The sequence below is a fragment of the Dioscorea cayenensis genome, chromosome 19, assembly GCF_009730915.1.
Source record: "Dioscorea cayenensis subsp. rotundata cultivar TDr96_F1 chromosome 19, TDr96_F1_v2_PseudoChromosome.rev07_lg8_w22 25.fasta, whole genome shotgun sequence".
Classification (NCBI taxonomy): Eukaryota; Viridiplantae; Streptophyta; class Magnoliopsida; order Dioscoreales; family Dioscoreaceae; genus Dioscorea; species Dioscorea cayenensis.
The window spans coordinates 25,753,714-25,780,816 of NC_052489.1; the positions used below are offsets into that span (position 1 = coordinate 25,753,714).

At 32.9% G+C, this 27,103-nt stretch overlaps 2 protein-coding genes across 2 annotated transcripts; both read right to left on the minus strand.

Moving 5' to 3' along the window:
- Positions 1 to 8,023: 8,023 nt before the first annotated feature.
- On the minus strand, positions 8,024 to 9,332 carry LOC120250261 (probable WRKY transcription factor 67). The gene is made up of 3 exons (XM_039259057.1): positions 8,937 to 9,332; positions 8,687 to 8,791; positions 8,024 to 8,543 (listed from the first exon to the last, which is right to left on the minus strand). The coding sequence occupies exons 1-3, from the start codon at positions 9,257 to 9,259 to the stop codon at positions 8,102 to 8,104; spliced, it is 870 nt and encodes a 289-aa protein (XP_039114991.1). The 5' UTR covers positions 9,260 to 9,332; the 3' UTR covers positions 8,024 to 8,101.
- Positions 9,333 to 23,352: 14,020 nt separating this feature from the next.
- LOC120250545 (probable WRKY transcription factor 38) lies at positions 23,353 to 25,007 on the minus strand. Its single transcript, XM_039259370.1, has 3 exons — positions 24,685 to 25,007; positions 24,472 to 24,579; positions 23,353 to 24,088 (listed from the first exon to the last, which is right to left on the minus strand). The coding sequence occupies exons 1-3, from the start codon at positions 24,837 to 24,839 to the stop codon at positions 23,446 to 23,448; spliced, it is 906 nt and encodes a 301-aa protein (XP_039115304.1). The 5' UTR covers positions 24,840 to 25,007; the 3' UTR covers positions 23,353 to 23,445.
- Positions 25,008 to 27,103: the final 2,096 nt, after the last annotated feature.

The window sequence follows — 27,103 nt, forward strand, 5'->3', positions numbered from 1 at the left end:
TACTTATAATATAAATCATGATTTCATTCATATCACCACAAATATAAAAGACATTAATATACTGAGATATATTGAGATTATGTAAAATATTGAAATCAGAATCATCTCAGGTTACTTGTGGGGTGATATAATTATCCTAAGATTTTTTTAATAAAGTGGGTAATTCTCGTTATGGACTTGTGTTAACTTTTTAAATATATTACGCGTTTTCATTGTATATATTCGGAATCAATTCTTGGTCTCTGTTAATACATAAAGGTCCCAGTGTCAATAGACTAATGCGTTTTGTTTTTTACGGATTATATTTACAATATAGACTCATTAAATTGTTTAAATTGCATAAGTAATCGTGTTTTAAATAAATTAGAAAACAACAAAAGTAAAAAATACAACATGTCACCACACATGAATATTAGATTGGTAAGACCTATATTTCTTTAATCATCTCAGTTCATTTAAATATATATATAATTAATATCTCATATATGAGCACAAATACAACTCATTTAATTTATCTAAATCATCTGACAAGTCTTTCGTCTGCGGTGGTGAACTAACATGTATTATTAAACATATATAAATTTATTTCTTAAACAAACATATATATATTCATTTCGGTTTTTTATTATCACATCTCATTTAATTTTATTCAGTTATCATAAAAATTTTATTCATGAACCTATAAAGTAGGGATGATGAACAAATGTGAATGAGAATGCCTGACCAAAGAAAAGGCTTCCTTTAAAGTTTGAATGCATGATTTGTCCTTCATTGGCTAGTAAGTCAAAAGAAAGATTTTGATGATCAAGAGAGGAAAAAAGAATAATGTTTCATATTATAAGTGCAAAAAAAGATGATTTGTTAACTGGGGTTGTTGATTAGTCTGAATGAGTTGAATGAACTATTAAGTCTTTCATTAATTTATAAAATTAAGTGTAAATTTTCTATTATTAGATTCCATTATCATCTAGATTGTTTGTGTAGACTTGTCTTTGATGTTGTTAAAACTTTGGACCATGTTGGTGAATTATAGCAATAAAATCACAACAGTAAAAAGACAGATTGAATAAAATAATGACGCAAGCATTCATATAAACAGAGAAGAAGAGATATTTGTGTCAACAGAAGAAGTAAATATCCCCCTAGTAAGCAATGAGAGTACTAGAAAAATAAAAGGATACAGAAAAAGACTAGTTCACTTAGGATTAATTGTAATAGGAATTAAAGGATTAATAAGAAAAGAAATCTCTGGTAAAGTATTAATAAACTTAACAGCTCATGACCCTCAAAAATGGACTACTATTATTGAAATATGGAGCCAAATGGTATGTAGAAAATATGATGAGTTAGATTATACAAAAACACCAGTAGAAATGTATAGTTATCTAGAAAAATTCTTGGGAGAATCAGCTAGAGCAGTATGGGAAGCCTATAAACAAAATTACCCTCAAGATTTTGCAAGAGACCTAGAACTAGGAGATAATCCATATAATTTTGTTGATAAAATAATATATATATTTATATATTTAAGGGTTTATGTGATTCAATAATGTTGCTTGCTATGTGAAACTATGGAAAGATCTCGTACCAGTATTAGTATATGTGCCCGACTTAACTAATTATAAAGAGATTTCAGTTTAAACATACTATCATTATAGTAAATTTGAATACCATATTAGTTTTATAAAACTAAAATTGTTTTTATGAATTTTTTTTATTAAAAAATATTGTCTTTCTACATATGAGAGTGTTTTCCTTCTTTATTTTCAATTTTTTTTATGAATGGTTTATTCATTTTTTTTAAAATAAGAAATTGTAAATAATGAAAAAAAAACACACACACACACACACACATATATATATATATATATATTATCTGTTCCATCAATATAAATGAAATATGATACAATAATTAAGATAATTAAGGAATTGCTTTGTTATCAAGTCTCTATCACCTATATAGTTTATTTGCAACTTGCTCGTGCTCCATGATGAGAATCCTCTGTATGTGTTTAGCATGTCGGTTTATAAATAAATGAATCACATTAAAAACAATATAAGGAAGTGCGTTTTTAAGGTAAGTACTGTTTTTTAATCAAAATATTTGAACTTATTGTTGGCACTACTAATTATCCATCACAAAAGCATTATCTTAATTACTAACACCAAAGTAAACTGATGGGTACAGATGCATGCATCTAAATGCTCAGAAGTTTTTTCTTTTGTTTTCCTGACCAAATGAATAAATTATATTTAAGGATAAAAAAAAATTAAACATATCCGTGAAAAACGTCTAATCTAATGATACTGACTTCAATATGAAAAGTGTTGTATGAAAGTTTTTAGGGAAAAAGTCTGAAAAATCAGTATGGTTTTCAGAGTTTTTGCGAAAATAAGGAATGAGGAATTTTTTTGATTCATGATATGTGGTTTTCAGGATTTGCAAAAAGGGAAAACCGTCGTCAAGCAATTAACGGTGTTAACTCACGAGGGCAAAATCGTCATTTTATTTAAAAAAATCAACTTATATGACATAAAAAAATATTTTTTTAAAAATTTATTTCTCTTCCAAAATTTCACTAAACAAGACTTAAATTCAAAAAATCAAACAAAAATCATGTTGAAAAAAATCTTGTTTTTTTAAAGCCGCATAGTAATTTTTTTACGTAAATAGACAATTTTGCCCTGCTAAAAGCTGGAAAAGTTAACGCAGATTAACGGTTTTTCACTTTTGCAAATCTGGGAAACCACATATCATAGAATCGAAAAAAAAATTCCTCATTCCTTATTTTGCAAAACTCGAAAACCACATGGGTTTTTTTTGTACTTTTCCCAAGTTTTTATTAGTTAAGATTCAGAACTCACTGAGTATATTAGTTTTAAAAAAATTATGATTATAAGAGTTGTTTTATGAGAAGTTTTATTAATTAGGGTTCAAAGCTTACTGGACATATTAGTGTTAAAAAAATTCCAGTTATAAATTATAATTATAAGAGTGAATTTACAATACAATTTTTTAACTATAGGTGAATACATATAAATTGGATAATCAAGTTTTAGTGAGGTTGCCATTTTACTTTTGGTTTGTATAATATTAAAAAAAAAAAAACTTACTAGCATATATGGAGAATGGGATTGCTCTGTGCATGATGATAGAATTCATAGAATTCAATGCAAAGACTGAGAGTTGCTAATAAATAAATGCCTTATAATCATCACAAAATAATACAAAATTTTCTTTTTTTATAAAGAAAATAACTAACCCCAGCACTGTGCTTTTAATTTATCTTTATATAGTGCAAGTTCTTTTAATTAATTGAGGAGCTGTGAGAGATGATGTACAGATGTAGATGCCAAGACACATGCACGTGACAACGTTTGTATGATGGCGTATGCTCAAAAAGCACTTCTCTCGGTTAGCGGAAAATTTTTAATGCGACTCATTTAATAAAATTAAAATAATATTAAACCTGTTAAAAATTAGTTTTATAGTAAATAATAATTTAATAGTTTAACTGAATCTAAACAGAGAGTGTGATCTATATTTATTTTTATTAACTTTTTTTTTGCTAACTTGGCAAGTGTCACGGCCTTCCCGATCGCCCCAACGATCACCGCGCGGCGCTCGTCACACCACCAAGACGCCGAGCCAGCCTTCAATACCTGGAACTAAAAACAGCCAAAGAACTTGCAAGCAACCATGCCCCATCAAGTAAACAAGGCTAGTAAACATGCAAACACAAGCATAGACATCATGAGAAGTCCAGGATAGATCATCCCCACATCACACCAAGGCTACCCGAAGAAATCCACACAAGACAAGGAGCTTGAGAGAAAAAGTGAACTCTCAATATAAATGGATCCGAGATACACCACAAGCCAACAACACAGCCAAGACCTTCTCTCCACCAAGAGGTGAAGGGTGAACAAAGCCCAAAGAGCAAGCTTCTTCTCCCAAGGAAGCTCAGCCCTAGCTTGGTCTCTAGTTGCCCATACGAGAGGAAGGGGAGGGCTATTTATAGCCAAACACCCTCCAAGGATTGAAGGGAACCGGCCCTTCAATTGTGTGGCCAAGAATCACCTAGTTGTCTAATCACAACAAACACAAATGCTAAAGTGCTACAGTACCAAGAAGCACATTAGCTATAGTGTCATAGACTCAGCCGGCCACCATCAGGATTGCGCTACAGTGCCGCCCATCGCCACTGTTCACATGATCGGTAACGGTCTCGGATCACCCGGCCGACGCGCCGCATGCTCTCGGTAGCGCGCGCCTATCGGACCGTGGGTGCCGATCACGCTCGATAGTCAATCAATACTCGACGCTCCTCTCGGAAAAAGACCCTCGATGCGCGCCCATGCGCCTTGTGTCATCTTGGCTCATGGGCGGCTAAGAGTTCCCGCTCACTCTGCCCTATCTGGCGACCAGACCCGTACAAGTCCATATCGGCCGTCTCGCCGATACTAGCAGCGATCTGGCCCCTTTCAGCCCATACTTAGCCAAATATTACCCATCCCGGTTCCTCGGTCATGATCCCATTACCACGCGCATCATGCTCCGCACGTTGCCTAGCGAGCTCTTGGTATTGCGCGGCACCGTGCCTGCGCACCTCTCGCTCGGCACTCCCGGTTGGGATCCCCGGTCATGTGCGGCCGCTACCCGCACAGAGGCCACCGGACGACTAGTGCCTCATTTGGACTCGGATTTTGACCTATCTTGGCTTCATCGGTCATCCTCCCTCGGCATGGAACCATCCACCGCCGAGCGCATAAGGCGAGACCCTTACAATAAGCCACTTGTTAATTTGGTTAGGGATATAGAGATTGGGTTATAAACTCATTTTTACAGGTGAGGATTTTTTTTGGAATTGTTGCATCAGGTATATTTCGATTCTTGGATAATAAAAGCTCCCATAAAATATTTTTTACAATAAAACTAATATTAGTAGGCCAAAGAGCCTTTGATTTTATTTAATTTTAAATATTTTATTAAATTTTTTATGCAAACATCAAATTTTTTTAAAATTAATTATATGGTTCTCTTGTGATTATATGCAGTTCAAAAGAAAAAAAAAACAAAGTTGAAAAATTCAATAGTAACTCTAACTAGTTTAGGGATTTTTCAACTTCAGCTAATTAGGGATTTTTCATACCTCCACTATTTTGGTGGGAACTCTCTTTTTATTCTCACTAGGGTAGTCAATTCTGTCATATTATTTTTTATATTTTTACTATCAATGTATTTGTGTCGGTAAGGTGTTATCTTCTTCGGTGGTTATTTTATTTTATTTTTTCTTATTTTTTTTAAAGGGGTTTATCTATTCAAAAACAATAAAATGTCATTATATGATTTATTTATTTATTTTTTTAGTCCATTTTTTAGTTGTCAATAAAAAAAATATACATATCTTGTTATTCGTTGAACATGAAAGCTGGACTAAGTAACTGGGCATGCCTCCCTCTTTCCTTCTGTGTCTCAGGGTGTCTTTTCTGTCTTTATTGGACTGTTTTTGTCTTGTTTGTTTGTGTTTTTTTTTGTTTTCACTTTTAATGGATGGTATGTTTGGCTTTTGTGTTTTGTACTTGATTTTTTTGTTTAATGTATTTGTGATTTATCCATTTTATAAAATAAAAAAATAAAAAATAACAGGGCATGCACTGACAATGCACGTGGTGGCAAAGATGACTCATTGGTTAGGACATGCATGCGGAGGTGAGCAGATAATGGTTGCTTCCTTATTTAATAGAATATTAATTATACAATTAGCTGGTAAACTTAATTTATAAAATATGAGCTAGAGGGCAAATGGGCACAAGGTATCCTATTAAAGCTGAACTTGATGCAATCACTTGAGCCCTACAAACTTGCTCTATTCACGGATGGCAACCTCACAAAATTTTTTGTGACCGCCCGGCGTTGCCCATTTATTCAAAAAATTTTCTCCATGCATCGCCGGGGGCCTCTGATAAAATTTTCATGATCTCAAACAAGCCCTCCGCCAATTCCCACACTGTCATTCACACGCTTGATCGTGAAGACAACAATATTGTTGATGCTCTCACTGAATTTGGAAGACGCCATCGAGCCACACTCTTCTTTCAAGGACTAGACAAATCAAATTGGCTTGAAGAACTTTGCTTACAGAGAAACCTATTCTTTTGAGTTTCCTTCTTTTACTTTTGTGTAGCCTTCTGGCTCTTGTGTCCAAAAATCTAAGTTATAGTTGATTGGAGACTGTTTCAGGAGAATTTAATTTAAAAGTTCATGATGATTGAGAAGGTTAAAGCATACATCTGGAGTCTAAGTATAACTCCACATGTGTTAATTCGATCTTATATATATATATATATATGATTTTTAGTTTTATATACAAATTTCAACGAGGACCACTAAGACCTAACGTTTTATTTGCTATTACTAGTAAAGGTTAAGATTAAAATAGCACAACTAGCTTGCGGATTCCCGTATGACGGATATGTATAGTTTGATTAATGTATTCATTTAATTTCTTTGTCATAGCTCCAATCCATAGTAATATTTAGCGCCCTCTTAGAGGTTATAAAAAAAATAGACATGAGTTAATTATGGTGGTTTAACGACTTCTAAAAATTTAATATATAAAGTAAGTCAACACGTAAAACAATGGCAACTTGTCATATGCATTTAAGATTATAAAACATTATAAACTATAACTTTACAGTGATAAATTCTCCTGCTCTACAATTTTGGATTGATAGAAAATATGACTTCTCTTATAAATGGTCCAATTAATAATACTGTACAATAATTTTTACAGAGTAATATTTGTGGCATAGGGTTTGATCCTACGTGACTTAATCACCATCAAAGGGCAATACTACTAGGCAACCCATTGATTCACATTTTATTATTGTTTTGCTTAATTAAATAGTTCAATCATGTGAGCATTATCTCATCTATCCTATTTGTGTTCATTTGTGTTGCATGTGAGTAAGTGCGGAACTAATGTGGCAATTTATCGAACATTTGGTGTGCAATATCACAATACCTAGCAATCACACAATGAATGGCCAATGCAAGGATAACATACAACCAATCTCGCAAAAATAAAATAAGCTAATTTAACGTGGTTCGGCTAAAAATAAGCCTATATCCACAGGAGAACAATGCTTCATTATATCATGGGGAATAACAAGAGTATAAGAAATAGGCATAAAGTCACAAGAGGATTACCAAGCCCTAAGAATTAGCCTTATCTCAAAAATAAAGGTCTTACCTTGCTTTAATGAGATCAAGAAAGAATAAGAGCTCTCCTCTACACCTTCACTCTTTCCACTCTCCCAATACAAGAGAACTCACTCTCTATATCTTTTTTTCTTTTTTCTCATTACACAACACCCAACAAAGATAACCCTATATAAATAATAGAGCAATCTAGACCGTTGGATTAAAAAGAGATCAAGATTTGACTTCATCCCAAGAATACCAAGCTAATATTTAACAATTCGGTGTGTTAATAATGCTGTGATGTCTTATATATATATTCAGATCGCCTAATTAATGCATCATTTGTGCATTAAATTTAATGTAAACTTTCATAATTATGTCTTATGTACATTGGCTAGCTAAGGAATCTGGGGGCAACCGTACAAACTTAAGTAATATATGCTGCTGATGAGGGTAATTAATAAGTTGGTCAAACTGATACCTCCATATATATGTTATATCAAAGATTGAATATGTAATACAGTACTGGTCCTCTAAAATTACAGGTGAGTAGTACAGTGAGGAGAAAATTAGAGATCTAGTGGTTTCCAAGATACATGAATAACATATTCTTTATATTATCTTGATCCTTGGCACTAACTTATAATTAGCATATCATTGGTATATATATGTAACTTTAATTACCAAGATTTCATTTTCTATTCCTAGGTTGGAAAGAATATAATGACAAAATAAAGTTTGTTATCTCAGACGACCTTGCTATATATAGAAATTAAACTTCAAGTTAACCTGTTGAAATAATTGTTGAGCATATATGAAAGGTTCTACTTCTTTGATGGACAAACTCATTATAATTATTATCTACATATTTGCTAAGAAGAATTCCATTACACTTTAGAAACTTGAAAACAAAAAACCATCATCAGATCCAAAGGAAGAATTGACCAAGTAGTCCAGACTCATGGCTTCCCAAGGTTCAAGCATAGCCCACAAACAATCTTCAGTGCTCTTTCCCACTGATTCAATTGTTGTTTGATCATTTATGTGCATATTCTGAAGGTCAACTCTTTCTTGTCCATTAATGCTTTGTTGAGTTCCTGATGCTCCGAGGGATGAGAACATATTGTCATTTGATTCAAAGCTAAACAAATTTGGTTCTTTTGGAAGAAGTTGATCCACTTTGATTTCTGGACTGATGATGGGATCATTGCTGACTCTGCAGGTGTGCTTCTCAAAGTAAGTGACCGAGAACAACTGTGGATCATTGCAATCCTTCTCTTCAACATATTTTGTTGCTCGGCATCCTTCATCTCTGTAAGTACATCTGTAATAACTTCTGCAAGATCATATGTATAGAAAACACATATTAGCTTTATGCCAATACAATTAATTGTTATCATAATTAATATCTCTCTTAGAAGAAAAGAAAAACAAGATATCTCATCCTCCAAGAAAAATACACAAGTACTCCAAACAAACCTTGAACTCTTGGACTTCTGTATGTTTTTCTGCCCATACTTCCTCCACTGGTAACCATCATCATGGGGAGCATAAGTAACTTTAGTCCATGGAATCACTTTTCTCCTGTATAATCCAAAAGAAAACAAAGACCGGGAACAATATTGTTATATTCTAATCCAAAATGATGTTAATTAAGACCGGAGAATAGAATTGAAGAAGGAATTCAAAGATCCAAGAGGGAGTAATTAAGCAACTCACACACACCCACCTTTTACGAGATCCACTATTGATCTCATTTGAAGTCTCACTCCCTTGATCATCACTGAGGCAAAAAGAGCTGGTCTCTTTTATGGTCTTTGGATCAGACGTACTGAACTTGAGATTTGTTAAAGCCGTTGTCAGAGCTTGAAGTACCTCTTCAAAGAGGACACCTGCAGGAAGCTCCGAACATGGCTCACCGCAGAACAGTACCATGGACTGAAGCTGTTTAGTAAGCTCATATCCTCTGGTGATATGTTGAATAGCCTTCTCCTTTTCACAGCTCAAAGTGTCCTTTCTCATGATCAAAGGTTTCTCCATAGCTCCCATCATATTCTTGCAAATTAAACTCTATTTAGCTCACTTTAGAATTCTATGTTCTTGATGAGTCTTTCTATGGATAGTGTTCTAGCTCTCTTACATGTGTGTGCAGTGGGGGTATATATATATATATATATATATATGGATTGGTTTGGTTTGGAGTATTCTGGCAAATTACAAGAAAGAGAGCATTTGACCAACTGATGATGCATCGGGGAAGGTGAGGATATACATGGAACCGTGGAGTAACCCTTTTCATTTGATGACATCACTATTATGATGTAAGCATTAATTTCTTTTAAAAACCGTGTTCGGTGATAAATTTTATCCCAAAAAATTAATAGTTTTTGGAGTTGTCATTGTGAGTTTGCATGTGATGGCAAAAAAAAAAAAAAACTTACTAGTGGGGTAATTTAATTATAATATGCGCTGTGTGTTTGATAAAGGCTACTAAATTTATGACTATATTAGGAATATATGGTCTTATTTTTAAATATATTTTAAATTTCACATAACACTAAAGTCCAATCATCATTTCATCTTGTTTAATTTTTTTTTCTTTAAATGAACTTATTAATTTTTTTTTATTTGTGCTTGATATAATTATATTTTGATTGAGTCCGTCCTCTTATTTGAGGTTTTTGTTTTTGTTTTTTTAAAAAAATGGATAAACTACATTCATTGTAAAAAACCCATGAGCTTTTTGTTTTTGTTGCTCATCATGAGCCTTTTGTTTTATTTTTTATTTTAAATATTTTTAATAAAATGAACAAGTCACATTATTTATACTATTTATTATATGCAAGGTGGGATTTGAATACTAGGCCAAATTGGGATTTGAACACCAAATTTTTTAATGGGACTCTCATATTTTATTGTTGAGTTATACCATATATTAATTATACTTTCTTTGATCATTTGGGATTTCATAAAATTTGAATTTAAAATGTATATATGCTACCTCTTTTCTTGTTTTAGGAGGAAGAATAAATGGCTTTGTAAAATTATTTATGAGACCACTCATGAGTATTGTTTTAGTTTTTTTTTTTTAATTTATAAATAAATTACCCTCCAATCATGAATCTTTGTTCTCATATTTGTATCCATAGTAATTTGACAATGAAGACACAAATAATGGTCTAACTCCAAAATTCCATTAAATAATGTAAACAATATAAAAAACAAAACAAAATTAATATTCTTTTGTTAAGTAAACAAAGTCATTGAATTTTTTTTTAAAAAACATGAATTAATAATATTATTGAGAAGTGGTTTAATAAAGTTATGATTTATTATTTATTAATTTAAAAACAAAAAATTATTGAGATATCATTTAAAAAATTTTATAATAAAATTATTTTATAAGTATATATGAAAAAAATCACAAACTCATGTGATGCGTCTCAAAATAAACACCTGTTTTTTTTCTTTTCAGTTTTCCTCACCCCTGGTGGTATCTTAGTTTGTACTCACTGTTTTGTTTTGTTTTTTTCTTTTCAGTATTTGTCTTGGCCTGCTTTTTTTTTTTTCCAAGTTTCACTTCTAAGTGTGTTCAGTTCAATCTTCTATTTCAATAAAATTCTGGTTTATTCATATTTATTAAAAATAAATAAATAAATAAACACCCTATTTAAAAAATTATGTGTTAATAGATTAAGAAGCTGTTAGCTTAATAATATTCTTATCACATGACTTATGGATTAGTTTGGGATATTAAAAAAAAAGTTTATCTATCTATCACTATATATATATATATATATATATAGATATAGATATAGATATATCTATATATAGATAAAAATGAAGGGTTGGTGATCCATCGTGAAAGGAGAAATAACCTAAAAAAAGAATACCCAGTGGTGCAGAAGAGCTAATGGGGGTTGGTGCGGTGTCTCTCTCGTTGGACGTCACCCTTCATGATGTAAGCATTCCTTAGGCCATCTCCAACCCAAAACTCTATATTTGGCGTTTCAATACACAAAAATACAGCTGCTACAGTAAAAAAATTCTCCAACCATCATCTCTATTTTTAACTCTAAAATAGAATATTCTAAGAATATTCTTCTTACTTCACACTTTTATATTCATACTAGTAATAAATTTAATCATCTTTAATTTTGTCACTTTTAACCATTGAATTTAAATATTATATTATTTTAAAATATAAATTTTATTTTTATAATTTTTTATAAATATTTATTAAATATAAAATTTGACTGATAAACTACAAATATAAATACAAACATTACATTACATTAATTACTTAATAAAAACATAACATACAAACAAGCACCATCAGTGAAAATAACACATTATTAAAAACTAAAGTAGCACACAAGCTTTTAATTATCTTCGTTATTTGCATAGCACAACCACAAATGTTCAATCAATGCATTGCGAAGTGCAATATGATCGTCTTTGTCCTTAATTTGCCTGTAACGACCAAGAAATTGTTCAAATCGAGCATCTTCATCTTGTACCAATTCAACTAATGAGATATGAGGACAAAATTTTGATGCGAGACTTGAATTCTATAGCTGATCCAAATATTCGTGCTTGTATACAAGCACAACAACAAGAAATTTTACAGAAAAGAGGACATTTTCAACAACCAACCCCTTCTGGATCTAACATATTTAGTGATATCTTTGGCAATATTGGTGGAAGTGGTGATAACATGCCAGATTATTAGACCGATCTACTTTAGCTTTCATTATAGTTGTATTTTGTGTGTTGTGGTTTTTTTCTTATTGCTATCGATGATAATCTATGTTATGACTATTTTCTATGTTTTTATTTTATTGTTCGTGTAATTTTCGTTAATTTTAATGAAGTTATATTTCGTGTATTATTTTCGTTAAATTTTTATTTTTTATTAATTGAAAAATACAAACTTAAATTATAAATTATTTAATTAAATTGAAATATAAATTATAAATATAAATTTTATAAAAAATAAAAAATAAATAAATAAAGATAAAAAAAAATAAACTGAAAATTAAAACTAAAAAATTATAAAATAATAAAATAAATAAATAATAAACTGAAAAATTAAAAAGATAAACTGAAAATTAAAAAAAAATCAAAAAGGATAAAAAAAGATAAATAATAATCTAAAAAAATAAAAAATAATTAACAAAAAATTAAAACTGAAAAACCAAAAAAAAATAAATAAATGAAAAAAAAAACTGAAAAAAAAACAAAAAATAAAACTAAAAAAAAATTCAAAATAAAAACAGAAAAAATAAAAAAAAATAAAAAAATAAAAAAATAGCGTTGCTACACCACTGTAGCATTATGCAAATTTGGCGCAGAATTTGGCGCTGGATTGGACCAAATTCTGCGCCAAATTTGTTTAAAAACGCCATATATATAGATGGGTTGGAGTTGCACTTAGGCGCAATTTGCACCCAATTGGGTTGACCTGGATCTGTTCTGAAAGTCAATTTTTTTGCTTGATGACGGGTAAAAAGCCAAATTTACCTTGAAGGGAGAGTTCTATGGCTACTGTGTTTTTTTTTACATAAATGTAAATCAAAAACTTCCAGTCATACTAATCTAAATGAATATATAAATAGAGGGAGAGTTAAACCGCTCTCTGAAAATAATATTTTGTGAATAAAATAGATATATGACTATCATTATTGAGTTTTAATTATCACAAAAAAAAAACCTATCATTATTTAGTTTTTTTATTAATTTGTTATGGTTATGGATAACAAATATATTTAAAGAATGCAATATAAATTTTTAGAAATAGAAAAGGTCAAACACACAATAGATATGTAGGTACATCCACGAAGACTTCAATAATTAAGAAATGTTAGGCATAACTTAACATTTAAAGATTATTGTAAATGTAAAATAACATATAGTTGAAGTGTTTTTATGTAGATTGAGTTCAAATATGATTAATTTGTTAGAGTGTTAATTGCATTCAATTCATATAGTATTAGTATATATATAGATGTACATTTTATGCATATATTTGTAGTGGCGGTGTGATCACCCATTCAGTGGAGTATCATTAATTTGTTAGAATTGAATGTTTGCCCTTTATTAGCAAATTTGTGTTATTTTCCTCAAATTCTTCTTCTAATCATACCATGTGGCAAATCTTTCTAATTATTTAATTACTTCTAGGAAAAACAGCAAAAGTAAATCAAAGAGGCAAATTAAATACTGTGGTTGGTGCTTGTAGACATAGGATGATGCAGCATCTCAGAAGGACAAATGTGAGTGCTAATGGTTGATCAAAATGATTCCTTAAACGAAGTCAAATGTTTAACCTTTCAAGGTTGTCAAGGTTCAGTACTCTTAGTCAAATGTTTTGGTGCACAAATGCTCCAGTAAGGAACATATTCTCATTTCATAAAGCTTATTTGTTATTAGGTAGGGTTTTCATGAGTTTCATTTTCAGAGTTGCAATTTATATTTTCTTTTGAGCACATGCGTTGGGAATATCATTAAGCTGTTGGTTGTAATTAAGATTTTGTTCCCTAAAATCAAGACAACTCATTCGTATATATATATATATATATATATATATATATATGAGGCCCATCTTGCTAATTAAATGTAGATGAAGTATATGAGAATGAGACACATCACATGGTCCTATAAGCAAAAACAATAAGTTGTCTAACAGAAGTCAAATCTCTACTTAATTAGCTTCCAATCAAATCACAAAAGAGTCATATGCAGTTCATCAACCAATCTGCAACTTGATTTTTTAGATGCATTAATTAATTGTGGCAATGTTTGTTACTTTATAGGCTCATGAAACACAATAAAGAATATTTAGAAGTGTGTTAAGGTAGTAGAGCTGGTTAAATAATATGTTTGTGTTCTCTCATTCACACTGCTCATGAATAGAAGATTCACATTATTTTGATAATAGTAAACTGAACTTATGAGTAGAGATGCATGTACCTTCGTATATTCATATAGTATTTTTAAGGTCTACAAATGAACAGATATGAACAGGCAAGAGGATCAATGACTCCAAAGTCAAGTGGCAAAAAATAATGCTATATATATTGATAAAATCCTGATCATTAACAATATAAATGTAGCGTGGGACTGATTTATATTTTATAATCATAGAAGTCAATGCAAGGGAAGACTAGACTAATAATGCTTGCCATATCTGTGCATACATATGTATTGAGAAATGTAAACTTTGGCCCCTCCTTTTTTTAAAGGCCAAATAGAAAAAATAAAAATAAAATAGTACTGGAAGACATTTTTTTTTTCATTTTTTTTTAATTTATTCCCCCTCTAATTTTAAGAGTTACTCTTTATGAATTTTAAATTTTGATCTGACAATAATCCCGACAACTATGGTATGTGAATCTAAACTAACCACACTCTATTCATTTACCCCTCTTATTAGCTATTTTTTAGTTCAGATTTCTAGGTGTCCTGTAGAAATAAATAAAGCCTCCCCCATATGCAAGATATATATATATATACACATATATAGATATATACTATAGTTAACTTGCCATGTGACATGTATTACTTAATTAAGAGGATATAGTCCCCATTGCACACGTTGTCAAAGATGGCTTCAATTAATGAGATCATGTAGACGTTTGTGGACAATGATTGCTTCTAGATAACTCTTATTATCACTAAAAAAAATATAATTAAGTAAAAGTTATGTAAGTATATACGTAATACTAATATGACCACATCATGTCTTTCTATGTACGTAGCTTGTAGGTTTGCACTTGTTTGTTCTGCAGTTTATGAAATTAAGAAAAACTTATCTGAATCTAATCTTGGTCCAAAATGGTGGCTTTACGTATCAGGAAAACTACGTATGGTTGATGTTTTCTTGGAATTCTTTGAGCATCGTGTAGGTTACAAAGAAAAGAAGACGCGTTAAACTCTGGATAAATCCAAAGGCCTTCTTGTCTTATTTGTGTGATCACAATCAGACTATTCAAAGATCAACAGTTTTGTACCATACCAACCTCTCACGAATTTTAAACGATGAGAGGTCTTGCCCTTAACTCGTTTATCTGCTAAAGACTTGGTCTTTCCGCAATCAAGACAAAAAATTTTAGTTGCGCAAGCTGCATATGCCTACTACTACTTCCACTAGTTAATCATTAAGTTTACATTGTAATTGAGCTTCAGTACTTATCTGTTGTGGACAACCCCATGGAATTGAATCATTAAGGCATAGTCAATTAATTAATGTTGTTTGCTAGAAGTAGAAGTATATAAGATGAATTTTGTTATGAATTATATATTTATGTAACGCTAGCTATACCTATATATGCATATATGCTCCATGCTAATATAATGAAGTACAAGTTTTTGAGTTGATGAATCTTGAAAAAAATGGTTTGTCCACTGATGAAAGCTTAAATATTAAAAAATTAAATTTGAGGTGAGGTGCATCCTCAACGTACTTGATAGAAGAGTTGCAGAGGAACATTATGTACATGGGCCGAACAATATAGCATGTCACATTCAATTAAGTTCAACTCAGAAGAACGTACTGCATAGCAAAATAATCACTTGAGAGCAGTAGAAAAGAATAAAAAAAAAATATAATAAGCTCCAATATAATTTACATATAAATCTATGAGCCCTTTAGACAATAGTCACAGGTTTTTATCTTGATTGCTTACATATATATTATAAGCATATAATAATAAGTAGGTGGCTTTAATCTCGGATCATCCGATTAATCTTATCAAGCTTTATTTTTTCTATGTAACCATTCTACCGCCAAGCATGCATATATTAATTAATTAATGATTCTTGTATAATGAGGCCTCCAGACAATCTCTTCAGTTTTTGACACTAATTATTTCACTATTGTTTGGGAAGCAGAGTCCCTGCCTTTATTTTGGTCGAATGTCGAAGAAGAATTGGTTGCAGGTTGTTGATTCTTTCATGTTGTGAAGGCTTGTTAGTCTTCTTCTGAGTGGAGTGTTGACAGCATTTGCCTTTCCTTTTTGGAGAACATATTAGGGTTCATTTGATACAAAGCTAAGCAATTATGATTTTTAGGTAGAAGGGGATCACTTCTCTATAAAATTTGTGAATTGGCCATTGCATTATTGATTTTGCATGCATGATACGCATGGTAATTAAGTTACCAAGAACAAAAGTGGGTAATGCATCCTGGTAACTATATATATACACTCCTCTTTGCTAGCTGTACGTGCATCTATAATAACTTCTGCAAAATCATGCGATATATATATATATATATATATATAGAGAGAGAGAGAGAGAGAGAGAGAGAGAGAGCTAGTCTAGATGTTAATCTCTTTCAACAATCAATCTATATATGAAGCATCTATAATTTATGTGTAAATTAATAATCTAAATTAATGACTATATTGATTGATGATCATTTCTCTTATAAGGTGATGCTTTCTCTGCCTATATTCTTTATTTATGTTTTAGTTCATTTTGTTGAAACAAGAGAACACAACAAACAGATGAAGAAGATAGCAAGGAGAAAAGAGGAGATGAAGATGGAACTCTCTATGGAACTATTGCCTGACTTGCTTGAAATTCAAATGAAACTTACAAGAGTCAATATAGACCTATGTGACTGACACAGTACACAAAACATTAATAACATAGTTCCCAATACAAACCAACTATGATAATAAGACGGCCATACACATACATATGCACGTACTAACTATAAAGGGAACTAGAGACCTCTTAGTATCTAGCGGCCTGTCAAATTTGAGAAGCACATCAACATACCTAACATGTTTATCTGAGTAGCACATCAACACTTTTGAGATAGAAGGGACCTGCAAGTATATTATTTAAAATTATATTGGAATTAATAAAAAACCAAGAAGTCAAACAATACCTAAAGAAGGCCAAATTATTGGGTTTTTATAAATATTTTTCCAAAAATATGTTTTTTAAATATATACATTAATTAATTTATAAAAAAGTTAGAGGGGTTTATTGACGTATAATATATGGCGTTCGTCCGTGGTGTTTTTTTTCTCTCTCTAGAAAGATGTGGCAGGGGATCTTTAAGATCCCTAATTTTTGGCCTAAACACATGTTTGTGGTAGTGCCTATTGTGTCACCATACCACAAAACACATCTGCGTAGGAGGTCATGACTCATGACTATGTAAAGGACTGTGAAGAGTATCATAAACAATTTTATAAAAAAACACAAAACGCCACCTAGTTAAAGATGTCATTTTATCTTCACAAGTAGACATAGCTTGTCTTCAGGAATCCAAACTTCTTGATCTCCATTGTTCCACCTGGAGATCGATTGGTGGTAAGCGCCTAGATACCTTTGATTTCTTACCGGCACTTGGTACTGCTGGAGGTATTATTGTTGCCTGGGACAGCTCCCAAGTTTTTGGAACCCTATTTCATAAAGGGTCATTCTCCATCACTATTAAATTTTCCAACAGAGTTAACAACTCTATCTGGGCTTGTACCAGTGTTTATGGCCCAAACTCTCGTTCCACTAGATCTGATTTCTGGAATGAACTCCGTTATTTAAGAAATCTCATCACTATTCCTTGGGTGATCTGTGGAGACTTCAATACTGTGTTCACTCTTGATGATAAAAATAATGGTATTTTCAACCCTAGGGACATCTCCATCTCTCAAAACATACTTTGCGAACTTAATCTCATTGACCCTCCCATTATCGGGAGAAAATTTACCTGGACCAATGGTCAAGCTGATCCCATTTGGATTCGTTTAGACCGATTCTTGTACTCTCATAATTGGCCTTCCTTATTCCCCAGATCTTCTCAACTTGCTCTCCCCAGAATTGGATCCGATCATTCTCCTATTTGTCTCGATTTCGGAGATCATCTTTTGCGATCCCGACTTTTTAGAGTTGAGAAATTCTGGTACACCAACCCTCAATTAGAATCCCTTATTCGGAGTGGTGGATGGAAATTAACCCCTACTGGTGCATGAGCTTACATCCTATCCAAAAACTATCTCATTTAAAAAGCCAATCTTCGCCTTTTGGTCAAAGAATACATTTGATGCTTCAAATCTCCTTAAGAAAAAAATTTACTAGCTGAATTAAACTCCCTTGACACCATTGGCGAAAGTAGAATTCTCTCGGTGGATGAATCCAATCGCCTATCCCAAATTCGATCAGAGCTCTACTCTATTCTAAATCGGAGGAAATTTCTGAGGCAGAGATCCGTAATCACTTGGCTTAAAGAGGGGATCTAAACACAAAAATTCTTTTCACCAATTTGCTAATGGCAAAAAAAACAAAAATCATATTCCTCGCATTCGCCATAACAGCCACTGGACTGAAGGTAATGTGCAAATTGGTAGAATCTTCAATGATTATTATCATACTCTCTTTGGTTCTCCTCTACCTAATAGGTTTCTACTTGATTGGCAACACTTATTTGATTATAAAGAGAGAATTGATCTTTCTCATCTTGAATCACCTTTCTCCTTAGATGAGATAAAACATGCTGTCTTTGACTTAAATCCTGATAAAGCTCCTGGTCCAGATGGATTTCCTTTATTTTTCCAAAAACATCTGGACCACCCTTCGGGACACTTTAGTTAAACTTTTTGACGATTTCTATGTCGGATCCCTCAACTACTGAGCGTCTAAATTGGATTCACATCGCTCTCATTGCAAAAAAACTAATGCACGGGGGAGGTCTCTGACTATCGTCCCATTAGTCTAATTAACTCCACTTGTAAAATCATTTCTAAGATTCTCGCCTCTCGCTTAAGCTCAGTGATTAGCAACTCGGTGGATGATTCCTCAATCGGCTTTATTAAGGGCGGATGTATTGCGGATAATATTATTGGAGCTCAAGAAGTAATTTTCAATCTGCAAAAAACGGAAATCACTTGGCTATGTTTTTCAAAGTTGACTTTGCTAAAAGCCTTTGACTCTCTTGATTGGAATTTCCTTCTTGATGTCCTTCTCGCTAGAGGTTTTTGGACCTAGATGGCTATCTTGGATCCACACTATTCTCCTGCTACGCAAAGACCCAATTCATCATCAATGGTACTACCCAGGGGTATATCCGATGTAGAAGAGGATTGCGACAAGGTGATCCTCTTTCACCTCTTCTATTTGCTTTGGCTGCTGATGTCTTGAGCGCTATGTTCTTTTCATGCTCTTAGATCCAAAGTACTCGTGGGAGTTCCTTTGAACCAATTTGATAGCATCGCCACCTTCAATATCTTTGATGACTCGTTAATTTTCTCTGCCGGGGGTCAAGATGATCTCCGAATCATCAAGCTTATTCTTTATGTTTTTGAAGGTTCCTCTGGCCTGTCAATTAATTTCTCAAAGAGCTGTTTGTATTCGACAAATTATGGTTTCCAACCACATTCCTCAACTGCCAGAATCCTTAACTGCTCTAGAAATTGTTTACCCATCACCTATTTAGGGGTCCCCCTTTCTGGAAAAAGGCCAAGACGCCTAGACTGGGATAAACTCATTGGAGCGGTGCGCTCTAGACTCACCCCTTGGAAAGCAAATTACTTATCCCTAGGTGGTCGTTTAACTCTTATTAATTCAGTGCTCTCAACTGTTCCAGTCTACTGGATGTCAGTATTCAAACTACCCGCCTGGGTGATCAAAGATATTGATCAAATCCGTAGAGATTTCTTATGGAAAGGACCTGATTTGGGTTCCAAAGGTATTAGGTTGGTTGCTTGGAATAGGATCACTAGACCCAAAGACATGGGTGGTCGAGAATTCTCAATCTTCGTGACTTTAATATAGCCTTGCTTGGGAAATGGTGGTGGAAACTATCTTGCAACCCAAATTGTGGGTGAGCCAAAAATCATATACATCAACTACCTAAACAGTAAGCCCAATCGGAGTTTTGTCTTATACTCCACCCAGAAACAAATCTTTCTTCTGGGCGGGTGTTATTCCCGCTCTTTTACCCTTTCGGTCTTGCATAAAATTAAACCAGGACGATTCTCCTAACTGGGTTTTGGAAAAAAATGGGAAGTTCACTGTCAAATCATTTTATAAATTCCTTATTGACGGTGGATTGCGTAGTCCACTCTACTCGCATTTCTGGAAAACTCGTAGTCCTAGCAAAATAACTCTTTTCTGCTGGCTTGCTGGAGAGGATAAAATTCTCACTCTTACAAATCTTTTCAAAAGAAGGTGCAACTTTCAAAACACCTCTGATACTTGTGTTTTATGCCACAATGCCTCAGAGGACCTTGATCATCTTTTTCTTAATTGCACCTTCTCAAACCGAATCTGGGCATTTTTTCTTCAACTCTTTGACCCAATCTTCCCTCCACAATCTATCCCCTCGCTCTGGACTACCTGGTTACCATCCATTAATCTTCAACTCCGATGCATCTGGGATTTCATCTCCCGAGCGATCTTATGGAATATCTGGATTGAACGGAATACCCGTATTTTTCAACTTAATGCTTTACCGTTCTACACTATTATTTTTAAATCTGCTAACATGCTGCTCTCTTGGTTTTCTTTAGCTTCTGACCGTAACCAGCAATCTCTCTCCGAGGCATCCCTATGAATCAAGCGCTCTCTCAATTTTCTTAGTGCCAGAGTCTCCACTCATTCTGGCGATCAAGATCCAGATGTAGCACAGGAGTAGTCCCTACACCTATCTGGCTGGACAGGCCTGATGATCCAGACGGTGTTTTTCGTCTGTCCAGCTTTTATCTTTGGCTTTTCCTCGTTTTCTCGTACGTTGTTGTTATGTTGTACTTAGTTTTGTTCCTCACCTCTGGTGAGAGGACTGTTCTCTATGTTCCTTTTGCTATTTTCAATAAAGTTGTGGTTTATCCACATTTTTCAACTAGTTTCTGAGAGCACCATGGACAACATGCATCATGCCCATGGTGAAGCATAACCATGCCTGCGGTGAGATCACCACGCCCATGCTCTTCACCTGCCATCATGGAAGCAATACAAAATGCGCTACATATGGTGGCTTGTTGCCCAACAGCTTTACCCTACCACTACATTATCCATGTGGTTTTGCTCCACCTAGAGCCATTGATGGTGGTTCCTGATCTCTTTCCATGACAATTGTTTTGATTTTTACTTTTCTTACATATTAACTTTTTCATTTTTTAAATTATATTTTAAATGATTTATCTATATAGTTTTCTCCTTTGGTTTTAACTTTTAACTCGGAGAATATTATAACAAATAGTCAAAATTGTAAGCATTTGGTTTTAGTGCACGTGATTTGAGTTTTTGCCTTTTTATTAAAAGTTAGCTTTAAAATAACAAAGAAAAAGAGAGGCACGAGAGTGGAGTTTGTTCAGAGGTTAGTGGATCCAATGCAGTAAAACATACGTTTTCAAAGTTAGCCTTATAATAATAAAAGAAAGGGCCCGGCTTAATTACTTATTTTTAGATTACGTTAATCTATTGCTCATGTCGGCAAAATTATTTCCATGAGGCCATGCAGACGTGAGGCTAAAATGATTCCTTCCAAAAACCGCAAAACCATTTAAACAGGTGGACGTAACTATATACATATATAATAAGAATAGTAACCACATAATGTCTTCTAATTAATTTGTGGCATGTTGGTTTGCACTTGTGAGTCCTATTAGGAAATTAAGAAAGCCATATTTGAATGTAATTTTGGTCCAAAATGGTGGCTGTTATCAAGTGATCCAATTGTTATTTTCTTAGAATTTGTTTGGAAACATTGGTTTGCAACGTTCACAAAAATAAAATAAATAAAAAGAAGAAGACGTGTTGAAACTAAGAGCTTTTTCCAGAGAGGGCCTTATTGTCTTGTTTATGATGGTCACCCTCAGGCTATATTCAAACTTCAACAGCTTGTTCATTGGCAAACCTTCTTTTTATAAATGAAGATGATGATCATGAAGACCTCTAATTGGGATGGATGTCCTTCAGTCATCTATCATTGACTAGGATTTTTCTATCAAGACAAAACGTCCTGTTTCACAGACATTTCTGCTATGACTGAGTATATATATATTTTGCATGGGGCCAACTATAGGTTTGATATTTCCCTTTGATAAAATGGATAACTCACAGTTCTATTTACTGAAGGAAGAAATAAAAGAATTGGGCACAAGCTCATAATATAATTTATGTTACAGTAAAGAGAAAAAATGATGGAGAAGGTGTTGATCATGATTGAAATGGTTAGTTTAATTAGCCCTAAAAATCAACCCCACAATATTGTCGATCTTCCTCTTCTCTTCTTGTATTCATGGCACATATGTTGTAAATTGCAGATAGTCGAATGTCTTTGAATGGTTAAGCTATAGTCTATTTTAGTTACTATATGCAAAAATTAAGATGCATTTGTTATGATCAAATATGTTTATGTTACTCTACATCCATATATATGAACTATATATGCTATATATGAACACCATCAAAGCTTAAAAATGAAATTAAGGAAGTGAAGAACATTCTTATATATTTTCACTGTATTTAAACTGTTTTAATGGTGCATTATATGTGGCCCCTTGTTCCTCAGTGATGTTGCAAATGGAGCACAACAGTATAGTAGTGTTTTTGTGGCCAGTTTGTAGCTTCTAATTAAAGGGTATTGCTAGTGAGACTTGGGAGGCAAGAAAAAAAACTAGTATTCGATATAATTAATCACTATTATGGTCAAGAGATTTTATCTTGATTGTTTGTAATTAATTATTTATGGGAATATCATCAATTAATTAGTTGATGCATGGCTTTAATATATATGACTAAGATCCATCTAATTATCTCATCTAGCTTCTATTGTCGGTTGGGAAGAATTAACCTAATGACAGTAGAAATTGAATGATGCATGCATGATACTTGTTGAGCGTCTGAAACATTATATTTCTTGGATAAATGCATATGATTGAGCTGGATGAATAATAAGTACAATTAATACCTACATATAAACAAAGAATAACAGCTTCATTTATACATCACACTTAAAATTAATTAAAGCTTAAAAAACAACCTTAGATCCTAATAAAACCTTAATATGTACAAGAAGGTCATGCTGGAATCTCAGGGAAAAGGAACACTTTGTAAAAGTAGACTTCTGAAGAAGACTTATACATGAAATCATACTAAATAATTAAGGCCATCAAAATTATTTTCCTGTCTATTTACTAAATAGTTCACATTTATGTACATGTACAACCTTAATAACTTGATATATGCTGAACAAAATGAAAATTTAACTTCATCGCACTGAATTAAAAACTATGAAAGGCAAAACCCTCATCAGATAAGGAATAATCCATCATGAAAAAATCCATGCTTATTGCAGGAGAAGCTGGTGTGATCTGATCTAAAATGGATGATAAATCCTCGCTGTCATGACTGCCAGGCATAGCTCCCAAAAAGTATTCACACTCAGCCACTGATTTCACTGTTGCTTGATTAATATTGGATGGTGGAACACGGTTTGATATTGAAGTGTTGCCTTTAATTTGCAGGTTACCTCTATCATATTGATCATGAGTTGCAGCTGATACACTTCCTGTTTGATCAAGTGACACCGGCTGGCTGTTCAATACCGAAGAAGAGCTGGTTAGGGTTTGCTGGTTGTTAACCCCTTCATGTTGTGAGACATGTTGAAGGTTCAGAGTTGACAGCAATATTGACCATTCCTGCTGGGAGTTTGCATTTGATTCAAAGCTAACCAATTTTGGTACCATTGGAGTGAGTGGATTAAGTAAGTTAACTTGTGTATTGGTCATGGAATTGGTGTTTTTGCATGAATGATACTTATAGTAAATGACCAAGAAAAAAGGTGGATCATTGCAGTTTTGCTCTTCAACATGCTTTCTTGCTTGGCATCCTTGATCTTTGCTATAAGTGCATCTATAATAGCCTCTGCAAAATCATACCGATGCAGTTTTCCTTTGTTCAGCAAATCAATCGTCTAAATATGAAATATAATTTACCTGAAAGTTATCAAAATAGATTAATCTTATATATATATATATATATATATTGCTTTTATTCCTATCTTCTTCTTCTTCTTTATGGGATTCAAGAGAAGGTTTTGCATGGATCTCATATATATACCTATTTATTTCAAGAAGAGAACACAGTAGTTCTTTTAAGATAGAAAGAACCAAGTATGTATTTTCAGATCATAGCTATTCATCCTCTTCATCATCTCTTCTTATAGCTAATCAAATCTGTAGTACTGCTTATGAAGGACCTACAATACAAAAAAAGCAAACAAAACATATATAAATATTCAAGCAAACCTTGATAGCTTGGTGTTCCCGATCTTCTTCTCCCCATACTTCCTCCACTGATGACCATCAGCATGAGGAGCATAAGTATAAATTTTACTCACTGAATTCATGGTCTCCCTGTGTTAATAGTAGCAAAAAATAATATTAGGATATATAGACCGAACTAACAACTTAAAAAAGCAAACAATATATGCAAAGAAAAAAAAGCTCACAGTCAATTACCTTTTGCAAGATCCATTTGGACAGGAAGCCACAACAGTCCCATGATCACTGAAGCAAATTGACGAGCTGGTCTCCATTGTCATTATTTCTTGGATGCCATTCTCAGACAGATACTTTCTCTTCATCAAAGGTATAATTTTGTCCATACTTTCCATATGAGTATACACACACACACGCACACACACACAATATATAACTCTCTTGTACTTCTTTCTTTTATATCAATAAAATAGATCTATGAGCTCTTTCCCTCAAAATATATATATACATATATATTCTAAGGTTCATGAGTGTTATCTATTCATTGTGTGTGTGTGAGCACTCTAACTCTCTCTTGCGGTGATTTAGAATTATGACTTGGTACACACACACACACACACATATATATATATATAGCCTTCATTGATTTGGGAAGATGATTAGATGAAGGCTGGAAAGTATGCGGAGATGGAGAAGGGGGTGGGTGGAAATACCCTTTCTTTCCATTTGACGTCACCCCCATGACTTAAGCATGCATATATAACTTAGATGAAATTTGGAGGGTGTGTTCTTTTCTTTCATTGCTTGCTAATCTTTTCCAATCAAATTCTGTTTTTGATAGCTAAAAAATCAAACTAATTTGGTGTTTGGTTTTTCTGATAAGGTTTATCTTGACATTTTTCATACAAATACAGCCTTATTTATCATGTTGCATGTGATCAGTCAAGTTTTTAAATTATTTTATATAAATAAGTGTCAATGAAGATAAGCATATATATTGATGATTGAAAATGAAAGAAAGCTCCACGTCCGGGCAGAAATTGGCAAATAAAGAAATAAAACAAACTGTGAAAACAAATGCCCATAATGTGGATAAAAAAAACCACTCTTTTTTTCCATAGCACATTTACATAATGAATAAATCATGAGCTCAAAATATTTGAAGATTTTCTTAAAATTATTAAAAACTTTGGTGATAATTTATTAAAATAAATAATAATAAAATAACACTGTATATATATAGTCCTACTGTATTGCTTGTGTTAATTAGATTGCATGATATATATATATATATATATATAACTAGAACTATTATCATTAATTTTTTTCAAAAATAATTCGTTGTTTTACCAACAATTTTCTTTTATTAACATTAAATAGAAAGGTCTTCTAATCTCAATATGTACATGAACAAGAAATAATTATAAGGAAACTAAATAATTTAATTATAAGCAGAAACTTTGGAATGAGTCAAAAGTACTTGAGGCACTACAAAGATACAACCAAAAATTTAGATTTGCTATCCATTTAACTTTAATTAGAATAGAGAATACACACTCATTGTCCATTAGCTCATCTAAATTTTATTTGTTATAGACGCAAGTGTGGCCACAACTAATAGTTTAATTTAAAGCTATAGAATGGATCTAAGCAAAGACTAATTGGATTACCGTAATGAAATGAGAGGGAATGAAGTAATGAAGGAGGGGGAAAAGAATGGGTAGGAGATGGTAATGAAAAAGGTGTTTGGTTCAAGAGGTAATTTATTGGGAATGAAAAAAGTAGAAGGGTAATTTATTGGGAATTGAAAAAATAATGAAAAGATATGACGTAAAATTACTTTTATGCCCTTAATATAAATAAATCAATTTTGTTGTTTATAAAATATTTTAAACAACAAAATTACTTTTCTTCGGTAGTGGTCAATGGTGAAAAAACTTTATTTTGGTTAGATAGGTGGGTGGATAACTGTGCCCCAAAAAATCTGTGGCCAGATCTTTTCATTGCCTCGAATAGGCAATTCGGTACAGTCAAAGAACTCATCCATCTCACCCAGGAGTCCTGGTTCAAATCTGACCATGTTGAGTTAGCGGAGCGAGTCGCAAATCTTGGACTTGTGGTTCGCGGAGCTGTTGACACCAAGAAGTGAGCCCTTACTTCAAACGGCATCTTTTCTGTCAAATCTCTTTACAGTTTTCTCATTCATGGTGGCGTTACCTGTGGAATCACCAACTCAATTTGGAACTCCCCTTGCCCGAAGAAAATCATCTTGTTTAACTGGCTCGTGTGGGATAATAGTATTCTTACTCTGAGCAATCTCGCTGCTAGAGGCTGCAATAAACTTCCGACAGCTACTTGTGTGTTATGCAATGCGGATATTGAAACTGTGGACCATTTGTTCCTCTTGTGTCCTTTTGTTGTTAGATTGTGGGCTTTCCTTGCAGCTCGCTTTCATTTTCCACCCCCTCCTCGCTCTGTTGAAGAATTGTGGGGGAGCTGGCGAGCTCTTATTCCAAAGCCTATCAACGATGCCGTGGACCTTATTATTAGATCTTTATTGTGGCATGTTTGGCTTGAGAGAAATGCTCGAATTTTTAACAATGCTTATTCTGTTCATCGGTCTGTGCTGTTGAAAGTTATTTATATGTTCTTGTCTTGG